This window comes from Notechis scutatus, chromosome 2, assembly GCF_049901735.1.
Source record: "Notechis scutatus isolate UNSWTSFEM ecotype Mainland chromosome 2, rNotScu1.2, whole genome shotgun sequence".
In the NCBI taxonomy this organism is placed as follows: Eukaryota; Metazoa; Chordata; class Lepidosauria; order Squamata; family Elapidae; genus Notechis; species Notechis scutatus.
In genome coordinates, this window is record NC_142010.1 from 126742933 (window position 1) to 126759936 (window position 17004).

At 43.2% G+C, this 17004-nt stretch overlaps 1 protein-coding gene across 1 annotated transcript in view; it reads right to left on the reverse strand.

Moving 5' to 3' along the window:
• DGKA (diacylglycerol kinase alpha) overlaps window positions 1-13495 on the reverse strand; it is a 34531-nt gene extending 21036 nt beyond the window's left edge. The window contains exons 1-9 of the mRNA XM_026678730.2: window positions 13400-13495; window positions 12654-12730; window positions 10031-10160; window positions 9760-9840; window positions 8899-8948; window positions 7889-7963; window positions 6564-6683; window positions 4731-4848; window positions 793-881 (exon numbers count right to left, since the gene is read on the reverse strand). Of these exons, the coding sequence (XP_026534515.1) occupies window positions 793-881; window positions 4731-4848; window positions 6564-6683; window positions 7889-7963; window positions 8899-8948; window positions 9760-9840; window positions 10031-10160; window positions 12654-12730; window positions 13400-13469 (810 nt within the window). The 5' untranslated portion in view covers window positions 13470-13495. The remainder of the gene's footprint in view (window positions 1-792; window positions 882-4730; window positions 4849-6563; window positions 6684-7888; window positions 7964-8898; window positions 8949-9759; window positions 9841-10030; window positions 10161-12653; window positions 12731-13399) is intronic.
• Between the last annotated feature and the right edge of the window lie 3509 nt (window positions 13496-17004).

Genomic DNA, 17004 nt, shown 5'->3' on the forward strand with positions numbered 1-17004 from the left:
ACTGGATTTTGCCAGTTTCTGGCATTATTTTTTTGCAGGTTTCCGGCGAAACATTCATTTAAATGAATGGGTGTGCTTAACAACAGCAGTGTTTGTTTAATGACCACTAGGAAAATGACTGGAAAATTACTTCCCATCACATTATGATTATAATGACTTACAACTGGATTTCTGGTCCCAATTACAGTCATAAGTTGAGGATTACCTATAATTTGAAAAATAGTAGCAAAAATACATAAAGGTTTCTTATCTGTTACACACTTCTGGAAATACCTTGGAGGTACCCTATGGTAAGATAGAGGGCTAATACATTTGATAAACAAATAAACAAACAAATAAATAAGATACCTAATTAGCCACTACCAGAAACATATTTTTTAAATGAAATATTAATTTAGGCAATTTTGTCTTTTTAAAAACATTGTCCTTTGTGGTTGCCACCTGCTTTTTACCTGTCTCCTGGAGGAATGAATGTACTATTTTCCAGTTTGTGTGGCATGCTGAGAGACATACAGCTGGGAAATACATTCATTCCTCCAAAAGACTTCTAGAGGCGGTTATGACACTCATACCATAGCAAAGGAAAGGAGTCAAAATAAAAACAAACAGAATAAGGCTATTTCAATCTCACATGTTGAGGACTAGAAACACATAGACTTCTTAGAAGAATGGACAGGTTGGGAAGATGGAGGAGCCAATAGAAACAGAGAAAGCAGAAATCCTGGATAAGGAAGGCAGAAATACAGAAGTCTGGCTGATGGGTGCAGAACTCATCCTTGGTGGGTTACTTACATTGGTGTCACGGCGGTTCTTAGCATAGGTGCTGATACAGCTGAGAGGAGCCTTCCGAGCACAGCGCTCATGCACGATATACTTACAGACTGTGGAGGGGAAAGGAAGATGGATTCAATGAGATGCTACGGTGGTAGAAAGTAAAGAAGCCCCGTTATCCTCCAAGCAGCTTCTCTGCCTAAAATGTGATCCTAGGGGCTTAGTGTAACATCTCCTTTCCTCCCCTCTTTCCCCATAGCTTCCTCACCCGTATATTTTTGTTAACCGTTTTTTTTCCAAACATAGAGATCCACGTGAAACAGCTGAACTACTCCCATGGCTATCCTGGATAAAGGATCCCACAAGCAGGGGTGGGATTCTACCAGTTTGGACCGGTTCTATAGAACCAGTTGTTATGATTCTGCGCAGTTCGGAGGACGGACAAATCATGCCCCTGGCTGGCCCCTCCCCTCCCAATCAGTCCTTATTGCATGCGCGACATCACGGACTGCGTTTTCCCCTGCCCAGTCACTCCTTACGGTATTTCTTCCCCCCCTCCCGACGATCAGCTGTTCTGATTATCAGCTGTTCCGGGATCCCCCTTGCTGTCTTACTGCTTCGTCCAGGAGGCTTCCCTGAGAGCCAGGAAGGCAAAAAATGGAGCACAGGGGGGCCAGGGAAGCCTTCTGAGAGCAAAAATTCTTCCCCAGGAGGCTTCCCTGAGGCCCAGGAGACCAAAAAAAACAGGGCAGGGGGTGCTGCCAAAAAAAGAAGAAGAAGAAGCCACGCCCACCTCTAGTCATACCTACCTAGCCACGCCCACAGAACCAGTTCCCACCCCGGCCCACGAGCCAGCAGTAGATAAGCAGGGAAGGCCTGGTCAAATGACCAGCAGCCATTTAAAAAAAAAAAAATCCAGCTAGGCAAAAAATCAAATTGGAAAATATCTGTGGGGAGCGATCCATTCAGGATCGGCACCACCACAGGCAAAATTGGAAGAGGTTGACACACCCTGAATCTCTTTCTGTCAAGTTTATCTCCAGACAAGACTGTAAAGAACCAGAGGAAAAATTTCTCAAGAATTCTTGCTTTTCCCCAGGAACATTTTGGAAGTTTGCCCAGAAAAGAGGGTTAACCTGCTATTAAACCTCTCTTCTGTGTTCACATGACTTGGCTGATCACAGAAGATTAGCTTTCGTAGGATAAAAGCAAGCCCCTCTCTAACCTCGCTGCCGATTTAAATATTCGCATGATAGCAACCTGTTTAATGATCCAGTTTAGTGTGTGATGAGACAGAGATCCTCGATCGTCCAAGTCATGGTTATCCCAAAGATGCTTTTTCCCCCCAGGAGGTAACAGGTCTCTCTTGTTTTTTCTTTTGAAGACGTTTCGCTTCTCATCCAAGAAGCTTCTTCAGCTCTGACTCTTCCATTCCCCATATCCTGTCAGAGCTGAAGAAGCTTCTTGGATGAGAAGTGAAATGTCTTCAAAAGAAAAGAAAAACAGGAAAGTGTAGTTGCCTCCTGAAAAAAAAAAAAGGACCTTTGGGATGAGAATACAGTTAAAAAGAAAAGAGAACTTTTGGAAAAGAGAACATGAGAATTAAATAGTTTTTTCTTCTTGCTGAAGATCAGCCCTGATTCTTAGACCTTCTGCTAAGCAGACTGTTGTTGAAAGATTTCCACCTTTTCTAAATAACCAAGCTGCAATTGTTTTGAATTTGGAATGCTAAGGAGGATTTCTGAGATGGCATTTTTCTTTCTCTCACTGAGTATTTTATAAACACCCAAAGGGAAAACAATTGCCAGATTGTTCAGAGGCAGAGAAAGCTACTTTTAAACTTCTAGATGGCCAAATCACACAAATACTCCAAGTTCTCAGGAAGAAATAGTCCTGAACAAACAGCCCTGCACTGCTGTGAGCACAGAATGCACACATGTACACATATGTGCAACGTGTCTAAAAATATTTTTTAAAAACAGATGCTTGTTTAACAAGGGAAGGAAAATCCTCCAATTTATCCAAATGGAATTCATAACAAAATTCTTCTGCATCTGTTTTAAACTAAGAATATACAAATACTGCTTCTGCATAAATTAAGTTACTGCCATTATGGATGCTGCGCCGCATGCACTGCTCCATAAATATGTTTGTCAACATAATTAGTGATGGGCAATGTTAATGTGTTTACAGCAGGTGGCAGCATGGGGCTGACATTGCCTAGCTGAGAAGCCAGCCACTTTGAGAAGAGGGGATTAAATGTAGATGGGGAGCCCATCACGGGATATCAGGATTGGAAGCTAGATTAGGAAATGAAAAAAAGAAATCCCCCAAACTGGCAACAGAAAATAGCCTTTTTTTGTTGCTATTGAGAGAGCTGCAGCCGTCAATCCACACAATCCCTGGAAACTGAGCTTGACTTTAACCACTAATTTTTACCACATCTCACCAGCCTATGCAGTCTTGTGAACCAGATTTCAAGGGACGTTTCTGCTTTCTTTTACAGTGTAAAAGAAAGAGTAATAAAAAAAGAATAATATGTTGAACAACATGAGACCATCCTACTGTATTTGTCTGCTGGAAGAAGAGTGAAAAAAAGTGTAGTGGTTAAGGCGCCAAGCTAGAAACCAGGAGTTTGTGAGTTCTAGTCCCACTTTAGGCATGAAAGCTAGTTGGTTGACTTTGGGCCAGTTGTTCTCAGCACCTCAAGGGTGGTTGTGGTGTGGAAAACAGGAGAAGGAAGGAGTACAGGTAGTTCATGACTTACAACAGTTCATTTAGTGACCGTTTAAAGTTACAATGGCACTAAAAATGCATCTTACAACCGTTTTTCACAGTTACCACCTTTGCAGCATCGCCATGGTCATGTGACCAAAATTCGGATGCTTGGCAACTGGTTCATGTTTATGACCGTTGCTGTGTCCCCAGGTCACGTGATCACCTTTTGCGACCTTCTGACAAGCAAAGTCAACAGGGAAGCCAGATTCAATGAATATCTACCCTGTTTCTCCAACAATACGGCCTCCCCCAATAGGAAGTCCCAGCATGTTTTATAGGCATGAAATGAAATTAAGCCCCTCCCCCCAAATTAAGGCCTATATTAAAATATGCGAAATGGGGGGAAAATGGCAGGGGGGCTTGCTGTTAGGAAGTACTTTTATTGCACACCCGGATATGGTGCTGCCTGCATTGACCCTGATACAAAGTACCCCACCAACGCCGAAGTCAACATCCAAGCCGTCGCCACCCGCCCTAAGATGCAAGGGGGGGAATTAAGTCACCCCTGAAAAGACGACCTAGCCGTTTTTTCGGGGCTCAAAAAAAAAAATAACACCCGGCCTTATTATATGAGAAACACGGTAGGTTACTAACTTAGCAACTGCAGTGATTCACTTAACAACTGAAGCAAGGTAGGTCCTAAAATGGGGCAAAACTCACTTAACAAATGTCTCTCTTAACAACAGAAATTTGGGGGGCTCAATTGTGATTGTAAGTCGAGGACTACCTGTATCAGGGGTGTTTGCTGCCTTTGAATTATCAAAATAATAAAGGTCGGCCTTATAAATAAAGAGCCACGGGATGACAGTAATTCCCAAAGAGGGTCAAACTTTATGACGTAACAGCTGCCTTGCCCACTGGAGATTCCATTTTTTCTAGGCGTCTTTAGATAGGGCTGGGACGACTACTGAGGCCAATTCAGTCAGAGCCATGACCAGCCAGGACTCACAAATCTAGGCGAGATGGGTCAGTGAAGCCACCTGGAACATTGCAGCTTCTCATTTGATCTATGAGGAGGTCCTGCTAAAGCAGCAACTGGAGGAAACATCCTCCTTCTGCTTCCACCATCAAATCAGTCTCAGCTCCCTTAAAGGGCTGGAAGCCTGAGCCCCCCAGGAAGAAAAGGAGGAAGGCCACCTCCCCTGTCCCCACACAACCCCAGGACAGAGCAACACACTCACAAGTACAGCGCAGCCCCTGCTTGCGTAGCCCCAAGAGCAGCGTCTCACACACGTTGCAGTAAACAGGGCGGTTAAAGTGCTTCAGGCGCCACAGGTGCTGCCCATCATCCTTCATCGTCTGCAGCAATGGAGAAAGTCGGCAATTAAGGAGGAGGCTTAGAGGGTGACTGGTTTGGGAGCCAAAGGGAAGGGGATGTACGGAGGCTCCCTGAGTGGGAACAGAAGACAGAGGTAGAGAAAAGATTTGAGCTAAAAGTTGTTGTTTTTCCTGAGCACAAAAGCAATATTGCTTTTGGAACATGCATGGAATGTTTTGAGCCTAAATGCCCATTACATAGCCAGTCTGGTGTAGTAGTTAAGGCACTGAGGTGGAGACTGGGAGTTCTAGTTCTGCCTTGAGGTGCAAAGCCAGCTGGGTGACCTTGGGCCAGTCATTTTCTCTCAGCCCTATGAAGCAAGCAGTGGCAAACCAGGCGGCGTAGTTCTAGGTTTTCTAGGTCTAGAATTTCGAGTCTGGTGGCATAAGGTATTCTGCAACGAGTAGAGGAGTGGAGAACTCTTCTTGTGAAATATTTCTGGACTTTCTCAACTGTGCTAATATCAGATACGTAATGTGGGTTCCAGACCAATGAGCTGTATTCGAGTATTGGTCTAGCAAATGTTTTGTATGCTCTAGTTAGTAGTGGGATATTACCAGAGAAAAAGCTACGTAGGATTAGGTTAACAACTCTTAATGCCTCTTTGGCTATGTAGTTACAGTGGGATCTAGCACTTTTGAAAAATGCTGCCAAGAAAACTGCAGGGGCTGGCCCAGGCAGCCTCCAAGAATCAGACACAATTGAACTGGGGGGAGCGGAAGAAATGCCCATTGTATTCAAGCTTCCCAGAAAAGAGAAACCTCTCTTCGTGCCTCCTCAAAGAGCACTTAGATTGCTGTGGAGAAGCTTTCAACCAAGGTCACTCTGCAACCACACAGCTGTGCTGCCGGGGAAAATGAGGACCCCTTTTAATCTTGCACCTGGCCATGGAACACACCTGCTCAGACCATTTTTTCCTGCTGCGTCCTGTCCTGCCATCATCTTAGTCCTAGTCCAAGAGTGAGGTGGCCTTAAGTCCACCTTATCTGTTTGAGTAACGTTTTCCCCTTTAAGCCAACCCACAGCCAAAGCTGTAAAATCGGTTTGTTTCACCATTCATTACGTCAGAAGTGAAATCCGGCATTCAGCTGCAGGTTTTATGGCCATTTCAGGATGGTGTTGACCGTCCTCTTCAGTCCCCAGTCAGCCTCACATGCATTCATTCTGCTGCAGTCCTCAATGGAGCTGCAGAGAGCAGCAAAATTGCAAACAGCCCTGAACTACCGACAACATTCCTCTAAGGGCTTTAACTCCATGGCCTCTACCCACTTAGGGCTAGGCTGACATGGCAGAACAGTGGCATGCCAGAACACCCCCCAGGCACATGGAGAAATAGTTAATTCCTTGTTTGTTGTCTATAGAAAAAGGGAAACAAGAGGATAGGCTTCTTAAGTAAAAGTGCTGCTTATGACTCAGTTCTCTGGGTGATTTTGAACTATATATTTTTTTTAAAAAAAGTTTAACTTGATTCACCCTGTGACAGAACAGAATGGGAGACAGGAGCAGGATTATTAGAAGGCACCTAGAGGTGAGAGTTTTCCAGCCAGGCCAGGACTCCTACTCTACTGTCATGATGGGCAGGGAAGGCAAAGAAATCAACCAATTATCACATGCTGGACAAAGAAAATCAAAAGCCACATTCAATGGTAAGTTAGAAGAACCGAGGCAAAACAAGGCCTTGGTCCCCTGCACTTACTGTCTCCAGCCCAAGTAGCACCAGGAGGGGGACGGTGGTGGCACCGCCACGGAGCCATTCAGAGAGAGACACAGTACCGCTGCTGTCATAATCAATTTCACGCATCATCTCCTGCAGGATCTGAGCGGGGGGAGATCCAAAAAGGAGAGCATTGGGAGGGAGCCATTTCAGTGATTGTTCCAGTCCATTTGCCCCAGACTGATGCACAGCCCTCATTTTAGGAGGAGCATTGCAAGACAGATTGTCTTTCTTTGTCAAAGAGGCACCCAACGAGCTACAATTATCTGCAACATAAAGCAGGGACCACTCTTTCCTCACACACAGCACTGAATTGGTTCCTCATTCCCAGGTCTTTATTTATGCAAATCTTAAAAAAAAAAAAACCACAGCTCTCTTAAACAAAGTGAAAAGAAACCCGAAGTTAAGATAATACTGTATCTAAAATAGAGCTAATCATGCGCCTCCAGATTTAGGACAACCTGCCCTTCACCATAAATAATTCAGACAATAATTGGGGATATAGAAATGTGATAAATACGTAAACAAAAAGTATAACGGTCCCTCATACCTATCCAGTGTCCCCCATCCTTCTGTACACATGTCTGAATTGCAACAACCATTGAGCAGAAACATGGAATAAGAGCTTTTTTTCCCTAAGCACTCCATTTCTTGAAGAAAAAAAACTGACAAAAACAACAACCCTCCCCACAAATCCAGAAAACTCTAAACCTCTTTCATGTCTTAATAGAAACAGAAAAGAACACCGCAATTCTATTAAGTAAATCCCATTAACTAAATATACTGATTCTATATACAAAAGTTACATCCGGCTTTATCTCATTTAGCTGTAGGTTCCTTCCCCTTCCAATTGTCTCTTAATCTTTCCTCCTTAATGCACACAATATGAGCTCTTTCCCTTTTGGTGTTATAGCAAAAATTGTTGTTAATAGCAACCCTGGTGTCAAGCTCCAAAAACTAAGAAAGACATGCTGAGTTTTCTTTAGTGTTCCACACCTATACACAGAAACGTTGCCAAACTAAAGCAACTACTTGCATTGTTAAAGATGTATCTTGAGAACTCCTAGGGAGGAACTAACTTGACCCTCTTCCTCCCAACCAATCTATCTAAATCTTTCTGTCTCTTTATACCTCTGGAATGCAGCCTCTCCCCTCCTGGGAATCCAGACTACATTTTACCGCACCCGGTTCTAGAGCCCAACATAGACACCTTCATTCTGGAGCCGACAGAGCCCATCATGGTGATTATATGTTGTAAGCAGATGGGGAAGGGGTAGATGAAGCAAGTGAAGGAATTCTGCACTTACTGGCTTAAGCTCAGTGACATCCCAGTCCAGATATTCAGCTACACGCATCATCTGCGTGATGATGCGATCTACCTCCTAGAGAGAAGAACACAGTTTAGGACCAGAATTAAACCACAGTAGTTTATATGAAAGGGCCAGCATGCATGCATTTGCCAGTCTGGCACCTCTTATTGTGTTAGACCAGGGGTTCCCAGAATTCCTAACAAGGGACAACCTTGGCATTGTAGTCAAATATATCAAAAGGAAGACTGTTGATGAAGATTGACTTGAGGGGTAAGTTTGGACCCCAGATGAAAGCAGGTATTCCCCAATTTTTATCAGAGAACAGAAAATGATTCAGACAAAAGCAATATATCCGACCTAGCCTGTTGAAAATAAGATTATTTTGGTTTTCCAGGAGATGCAGTGATGGGACATTCAGCTGTTTAATTAGAAGAGAGCAAATTTCTTCTCCATAGGATGTGGTCTCCAGAGTACCTTCAAAGCTTTCACCAAAATATCATTTATAATATGAAAGAAAGGGAAACCTCATTTCAAAAACATCTAAGAGTTTCTTCCAGCTGCATTTAATTAACTTGATTTAAGGGTGATTACATTTATACTTACATTAAATCAAACCAAATTTAATTTTTGTTGTGGCCTCACCACAGCCCTAGGAGCAAGTTTGCTGCACACTGCTCAAAAGCCCTGTGTGGTCCCTGAACAAAAAGAAATGGTACTTTTTGGTGCTAAACCAACTGGAACCAACAAAAATCAGACTGATATATACGAGCACGGGAGGCTGTCAGTTATATTACAATGGGATTCATTACTTTATAAAGATTTGTATGAAAAGATTTGGCATCAACATATTTGGGCCTTCTCTACCACAAAAAGCTGAATACAGCTTTTGTGTCTGTGTCTGTGTGTTGTGTGGATAAACCAATTCTTCTGTCTGAAGTGGAGGAAAAAAGAACAGGGGGACTCAGTTCCAAAACTCTATTATCTTCTAACGGCCTCATGTTACTTACTGAATTGTCAAGAAGACCATTTCCATCTTTGTCATAAAGCTTGAAGGTGACTGTGGGAGGAAAAATGGAAATTAAAAATAGAAGCTTCTAGACGAGGGATCAACAAATACATGTGTCTCTGCCTTCACCCTCTTGCTCCAGGGCCTCTTCTCTCAAGAGTACTGTTTCATCAAGGCTTTTCATTTGACCTTACTTGGGGGAGGCAAAGCCTATTACTAAAGTGGGCTTCTTCAGATTGAGAGCAAGATCAATTTCTTTGGCAGAAACCCAGCACAAATCCCCAAATGTTTTAAAACGTCAGTTTGTCAGAAAAGATTTCAAAAGACTTCTACAAATTTAAAATATCAGAGGCATTCTTGTGTTGATAAAACTGTATGAGCTTAAGATCGATGCCAGCCGAAGAATTATAATTATCCTACACAAACGGGAGGTGAACATGAGAACCCAGAACATGCTAGAGAACTTCTGCATATCCAGCCAGTTAAATTGTCTTTCATAGCAGAGTGAGTAAAAATTAATATAAATTATATATACCTATGATAATATATTTGGAAGATGACTCTTGAGAGGTGAAAATCATATTTATGTATGTGGGAGAGAGGAAGAGAGGCAGGGAGGGGGGAGGGAGGCAGGGAGGCAGGGAGGGAGGAAGGAAGGAAGGAAGGAAGGAAGGAAGGAAGGAAGGAAGGAAGGAAGGAAGGAAGGAAGGAAGGAAGGAAGGAGATATCTTAATAACAGCAAGTTGGTTCTCTGTCTGGAAGAATTACCAAAATCAGATTTTCCCAGTCAAAATGTGCCTCCATGAAAAATCTAGCTCTGAATTGAGACTAGTCTGCTCTCTTGATCTTTTGCAGTACTCACATTCCAGTTTGTCTTCGGGCCTCCCACCTTCTAGCAGTGAGAAGTAACAAGAGACGTCATTGACGCAAACAAAACCACTGGCTGAAAGGAGAGAAACACTGGGTTAAGTAATCCTTCGTCCTCGGAATGACTGCCTAACCCAACCCTCATCAAAGTGATCCTTACTAAAAATTGGATGGAGGGGGCAGAAATGATGCAAACCCACACTCTTCCTCAAACTCTCAGAGAAAGGTCAATATTTTACGTGAGGCAGCTTGCCAAGACAACATACCTGGCTCTTTTGTGGTTTGTCCTGCCGTGGTCTGGAAAGACATGAAGAGGTGACAGCAAAGTGCATCCTTGATCTCCTCTGCTTCCAAGTAAGTTTTCAGGAAGAGCTTAAAGCCTTCAAAGTCTATTAACTGAGAACAGCATTATCAGAGAAATAAGCCAAAGCCAAGGAGAAGAATGCCAGGAATCATAGCTATTGACATTCCCTATTGATGGTGCCAAAAAGCGGAGCTTTGACTCAGCTAATAATGTGTCAATTCAGTGCTAGATATATTACTGTATGCAGGGAATGGTAAAAATGTTATTTCTCATTTTAATGAGAAACAGGATGGCTGTTCCCTATTGTTTGGTTGCTACTGGAACTAATGAAATTGTGATTAATGGACCCAGAAAGAAATCGTTGCATATACTTCAAACAAGAAGAACATGTGGAGTGATGGTGGTGGGGAGGGCAGGTTTAGGATAAGCCCTAGTGGAGCTGTTGAATGTCAGAATATAGGAAGGGAAGCTGGAGTCAGTTTTAGGATATATGTCACCTTAAGTGTCCTATGCGAACAGAAGGATGGCGTTTAAAAGATACCAAAATCAACTGGTAAAATTGGCAAAAGGGATTTGGGGGAGGGGTTGTTACAAACCCATATTTGATATTTTGGTTACAAAAACTACTTCGCTGCAGATGAGATCGCAAGAATCACACACAAAGGCTGGAAGGAGGACCTGGGTAGGCTGCCCCACGACTGACTTTTGTACTTTTGAATGTGTTCAGTTTAGACGAAGGAATGGGAGAAATGTCAGATCTGAGAATAGCGTAAGAGTTGGAGGATTCACCAACATTTCAGAAGGCAAGAATAAATCCTCAAATAATTGGCAGAATGGAAAGCCAAACACCAAGGCCACATCCTGGTGTGTGTGTGTGTGAGAGAGAGAGAGAAACAGCACATCAAGATGAATAGTAGAAAAAATAAATTTAATTAATGAAGAAGAGCCAGAAGCGCAATCAAGCTGCAGTAAAATACTTGGGTGTAATCCCAAAACAACTTGAGCACCACTTGAACTCTATTGGCATTGACAAATTCAACATCAGTCAATTGCAAAAGGCAGCTTTATTCAGACCAGCTTATGTCCTGCAACATACGTCCTGCAATGATACCTCTAATGCCATCAAACATCAACATCTGCCTAACCCAGACCTTTCGGAAGACTCGGTAGATGGATAAAAACACCAAACCCAGTTCAACATCTGGCTGACTGTGTGATGAACTATAACATCATAATAATGCTTCAGACTGTACTTGGAGTTATGCTTTCAGTTCTGGGCAAGAAACATTTTGAAAGGATGTAGGACAGGAGCTCGACAATGCAGTACTTTCCAAATGTTTTGGTCTACAACAACTTGCTATTGGTCATGCAAGCTAGAGCTGAATCCAAAATATTTGAAAGTCACCATGTTGCCTACCACTGATACAGACACAATGAAATTGGCTCAGAGGACGGCAACAAAGACACTTGGGAGTGTAGAAAATAAGGAAGAAAGATGAAAGGAGACGATTATTTATAGCTGGTGCAGAGAAGGCCAAAAAGGGGATATGAAAGCCCCTTTGATAAGAGTTGTCCCTCAAGAGTGGGTAAAGGGTTGTTCTCTGCTTCTGCAAGGGGTAGAACCAGATCTAGATGACAAAGTGTCATAATCTTTAGAGGTTTACATTTACACTGACAAATGAATCAATTACTTGGGAAGGGGGCTCTTGCCTGCTGGAAATCCTCAATCAGAATCTGACTGATGTCTTTGGGCTCCAGCACTGGATTTCCTGCTTGGAATTGGGGATTGGACTACAAAGCCCTCGCTGTAATTCTATGGCTCTGTCTGCGTAGCACAGATGATCCAGTTAGTATGTCACTTCCATATGCCACCAGCAGACCATCTGGAATAGCTGGGTCAGGCAGCAACCATGTTATAGCACCCCCACTCCCAACTGCTACAAAGGAGGTTGGGATATGATCATTTCTCTTCCTGCAAATTTTCATTTTCCTCCAGGAGGGAGATAGGCATGGTTGATTATTTTGGAGATTGTGCTCCCCTGGATAGGCTCTAGAGAGCCACATTCTACCTTACTTGTTTCTGCGCCTTGTTCTCATACACAACCCCGGTTTGACCGAAGACTAGTTGAAGCCAAAACAGCTACACGGATAAACCATCTCTCTAAATGCTGTTCCATTTTCATGGGGCTCTCTAGGACATCATCTTGATCACCGACACTGGGGGAGATCATTAACCTTTACGTAGTGTGGTCACGACATGGCAGAGTGAATTGATAGAGGACTGTTTTAGTTGCATATAAGATCAGGCCTCTTTGGAGCTAAATCTAACACACACTGGGTCAAACAGTTTTAGAATTTAGACAACATTTTTACTGCCCTCCAGGACATCCCACAGTGCAGCTAAGCATCATGCAACCCCAGAATGTATGTGTGAAAGGCAGAAGAACCCAAAGTGGTACATAAGTTTCGAAAGATGTTGTATTGATTTGCAGAGTCACCTTGCCGGTAAACACTCAAGGCAAATATGTAACCTAGCAAGGCAAAAGATGGAGATGTTTGCAGGAAAGGAAGAGGAAGATACTCACATCCCCTTGCCGATGCTGAGACAATGTACCCTCTCCATAAAATTCCTTCAGCACATCCTGCACTTTCTTGCTGCTATCTGTGGAGCAAGGAACAGTGAAGACTGACAAGGGGGAGAAAGTGTAGGAATCCTGATTCAGTTCATGCTATAACCAGGAAATGTGTCAGGCACGACATTTGTATTGGCCAACAATTAGAACTCTCTGAATTCTGTCCTAAGTTTCAAAGTGATGTAAGAATCAGAGGGTTGCAATGAGGCATCCAATCCAGCTGATGCAAATTTAAAAAAAATTCTTAACCTGGGGTGCTAAAATATGAGTATCTAACTTGTAGAGTGGATCGCCCAAGAATTTAAATTCAAGATAAGCCAAAGTTAAAGATTATCTTGTTTGGCAGATTCCACATAAACCAAGACTATCCTTTCCTTGATATTTGTCGCTGGACACTCAACTGTGATTTGTGCATACTACATGAGATATCAAGCTAATACTACTGAGTTTGGGGGGGTGGGAGTGGAGGAAGGGAACAAAAGAATTATCCTATGAGCTTTCTTGGGACTGGCATAGAAATGGCTGCTTTTCCTTTCTCGATGCTCAAGTAAACCAGATTGAAGTTCTAAGGAGTTGGTATGACCTCTGATTTTAAAGAGGAAGTTCTAGCTTTAACAGGTCCTGCCCGTCCATGCCTCTATCCCTCTCAGGGGCTAAGAGAAGCCTATTGGTACAAAGGGAGAAAGAAAAGGACTCACAGTCAATATACTTCTGCAGCTGGGTGAACTCCTCCGGGCTGAGGGTGGCCCACTCCTTGCCATCAGACATGATGCTGCTCTTGCTCCAATTCGTGTCTGCAAACAGAAGAGTCAGGAGATGTCGTTAGACAGCAGGGGACGAAGACGAAACGGGCAGAGAATCTCTCTCTCTCTCTCTCTCTCATTCTCTCTCTGTCCCTTCCTCCCTCCCTCCCTCGCTAGTCTCCTCACATTCTCCGGACTGATATGCTGAGCCAGCACATTCTTCCCTGGCACAATTGGCTTCCGGAGTAGCAACCGGGAATTTGGCCATGGCACAGGCAGCCCCTGGAGAGGCAAGATTCCAGTTGCACAAGCTGAGAAAGAGAGATGTACCGCCCAGCGGATTTAATTCCTGGAGAAACGCAGAGATGCCAAAGGCTTTGCTCCTGATGCAGGTGGGATCCCGACTGAAGCCAAGCCAAGCAAAAAGAAGCCGGTGGCGGTGGGGCATCGCCCAAAGGAGGAAACATGTTGCACGGCAGCTTTCTAAACTGGACAAGCTCACACATTCAACCTGTTAAAGGGACAGTCCCCAATTACTTGCATAGGTGGGCGAGCAGCTGGCAGAGCAATCGCTGCACCTTTTGCCCCAGGGCAAGCCCATTTTTTTCAGAGGCACCCCCCACTCCCCGCAGGGCTTGGAAAGATGGAGGGATCCAGAGGCGAGGCAATAGGTAGTCAACGAGATCATCCAAGTCGAAGGTGGAAGGAAAAGCAGTTTGGCAGGTGGTGGGATCAATTTAGCAATTTATACGAGTCTGCTGCAGAAGGGGCCAAGTTTGAGCCCATTAAAATTTAATGGAGGTTTTGAGTGTTATTGGCGGAAATGCCACACATTTTACAGAGATACAATCCTGGCAGTGAGCACAAGGGAGATTTGCAGGAACTGTTGGAGGGGGCATGTTTTGGCAGCTCACTTAAAGGAGAAAACTTCTATCAACGGAGTAATCCCCAACCTGATGCCCATAGACACCTGTAACATTCTCACTTCTCCATCCCAAGTACGGTAGTCCTGAACTCGCAACCATTCATTGAATGACTATCCAAAGTTACAAGGTCACTGGAAAAAGTGACTTATGACTTTTGACGGTTGCAGAATCCGTGTGGTCATCAATTTTGGTCAGGTGATCAAAATTCGGACCCTTGGCATCTGACTCGTATTTATGACTATCACGGTGTCATGTGATCCCCTTTTGTGACCTTCTGACAAGCAAAGACAATAGGCAAGTCCAATTCACTTAACAAACATAACAACTATAATGATTCACTAAGCAATTGTTGCAAGAAAAGTTGTAAAATGGGACAAAACTCACTTAACAACTGATGGAAAATTGGGGATCAACTGTGGTTGTAAGTTGAGGACTATCTGTAAAATGCTCGTCCTGGTCTTTTAAAAATCCTTTTAGTTTTAAATTTTTATTGATGGGTTAACTTGAGAGGTCAGTATGCCACAAAGCAGAGCCAGAGATTCCAGAGCCATCCTTACTAACAAGAACGTTTCTGGATCCTGTCTCTTTAAAATGCATTAAAACTGTTGTTAGCCACTGAATTCCTTATCAGTGAATTCCACAGATCTCAGATCAAAAGTTAAGGTTAACATCTGTGCCTCCGTTTCTCTCTCTTTCTTTCCACACCGTACAACCACAATTGGGACTGACATTGCTTAGCACGGTAGTCTTTAAATGAGTAATGCACAATTTCACAACTTGTTATGCCGTGGTTATTGAGTGAGTCACATGTACATTAAAAGCAAATCCTGCTTCTGCCATTGACTTTGCTTGTGAGAAGTTGGCTGGGAAGATTCCAAACGGAGATCATATGACCTGGTTGCCAAGCACCCAAATTTTGATCATGCAACCACAGGGATGCTGCAATGGTTGCAATTGCGAGGACTGGTTGTAAGTCATTTTTTTTCAGTGCTGTCATAATTTCAAATGGTCGTTAAACAAATAGTTGTAAGTCAAGGACTACCTGTATATATTTTATACACATACACAGGATCTACAGTAAAATGAGAAAAGAAGGAACGAAGGAACCAGAAACAAAAAGCATTCATCCCATCCCATTACATAAAAACATGAAAACATCAGCCTGGGTGAAGAAATCACCCTGAAATATCATAGGCACTCATGAATTTTATTTCATAATGACAACCTCTACATCTAGGTTGGGCACAGCTCGTAAAATTGCATTGTTTGCCCATCCTGATCTAGGTAGATGCAGTAGGATCTCCTCGACAATGTCAGCAATCCATAGGTTTTTGAATGGTAAAGATTCTTAGAGCATTTTTAGATGCGCTAAACGAAATATTAAATTTGGCTCACCAACTAATTGAGAGCCAGCATTTCAGCACTTGCATAATTTGCATTCTTTAAACCTGGGTGTCAAACTCACGGCCCGCAGGCCGGATGAATCATGCGCTGGCCATGCCCACCCCTGGTTTAGTGAAGGGGGAAAAAGTCGCGATATGTCATGTGATGTGACGACATGAATTTGACACCCCTGCTTTAAGCACTCAGCTCAACAACTTGGTCATTGCATTTTTCCTCATTTCCAGTCTCCATTGCACAAGGGAAGTCCCACACAGAGTGTCCTACAATAATTGTAGTGATAAATGCAAGAACATTGGTAGACCATTCCGGAAAGGTCACTGTAGATATATAATCTAAAGTTGACAATAGGGACTCCCTTAGGATTCCAGTGGGGCAAGAAACAGCCATAGGGCTATTTAAATATTCAGATTCAAAGGGGAAAGATATTTTGGAGCTCCCATAGGTATCATCAGCCCAGGGCCCAGATGCACGGTCACCATACCACTCTCTGAGATTGCCCTTGAATTTAGAAGCAACGTATGGAGACAGACCTGAGTCCATAGCTTATGGAGACAATCCATAGAGAGACTGTGCCAATGGTATCGAAAGCTGTAACATCAAGCAAAGTCAAAGGAGTCATACACCTTTGCTATTTTCACATGCATCAGGCTGATAATTTTCCAAGCTGGGTTGTAAAAGATCAAGACAGCAGTTTAAATTTAAGAATACTGGCAATTGGGTGGAAGCCACTTACACAAATGAACAATATTTACAATCAATATTTACAATCTATTCCCACTCCCCACCTGAAAAGAAATCTCTTCCAAATGCAAAACACAAGCAGAGGAGTTCCAGTTTCAGTTTCACAGCACCAAGCAGTTTTAGTATAGAACAGTTGAGCTAAGACACGCCCAAGGCTCCTTGCTGTCTTCTTCTTGCTCACACAGCAAATACTGCTTCAGTTTCCAAACAGCCCTCAACTCTCTCACACACCAACAGGATGCTAGCCAGATGAATACAGATGGATGCTGGTAGGCAGAGGCAGAATTTTCTTTTCCTTATTTTCCTTCCAAAAAACTAAGCCTGACCACAGTTTCATAGCGAAGCACGGGTATCGAGCTAGTAAGGCAATATTTGATCGAATCCTTTGAATTTAGAGAGAGCTTCTTCTAGACTGGACAAACCATTGCTTCTTTTAATGCTGGAGGTACCACTTCCTCACAAAATAATGCATTCACCACTTTCTGGATC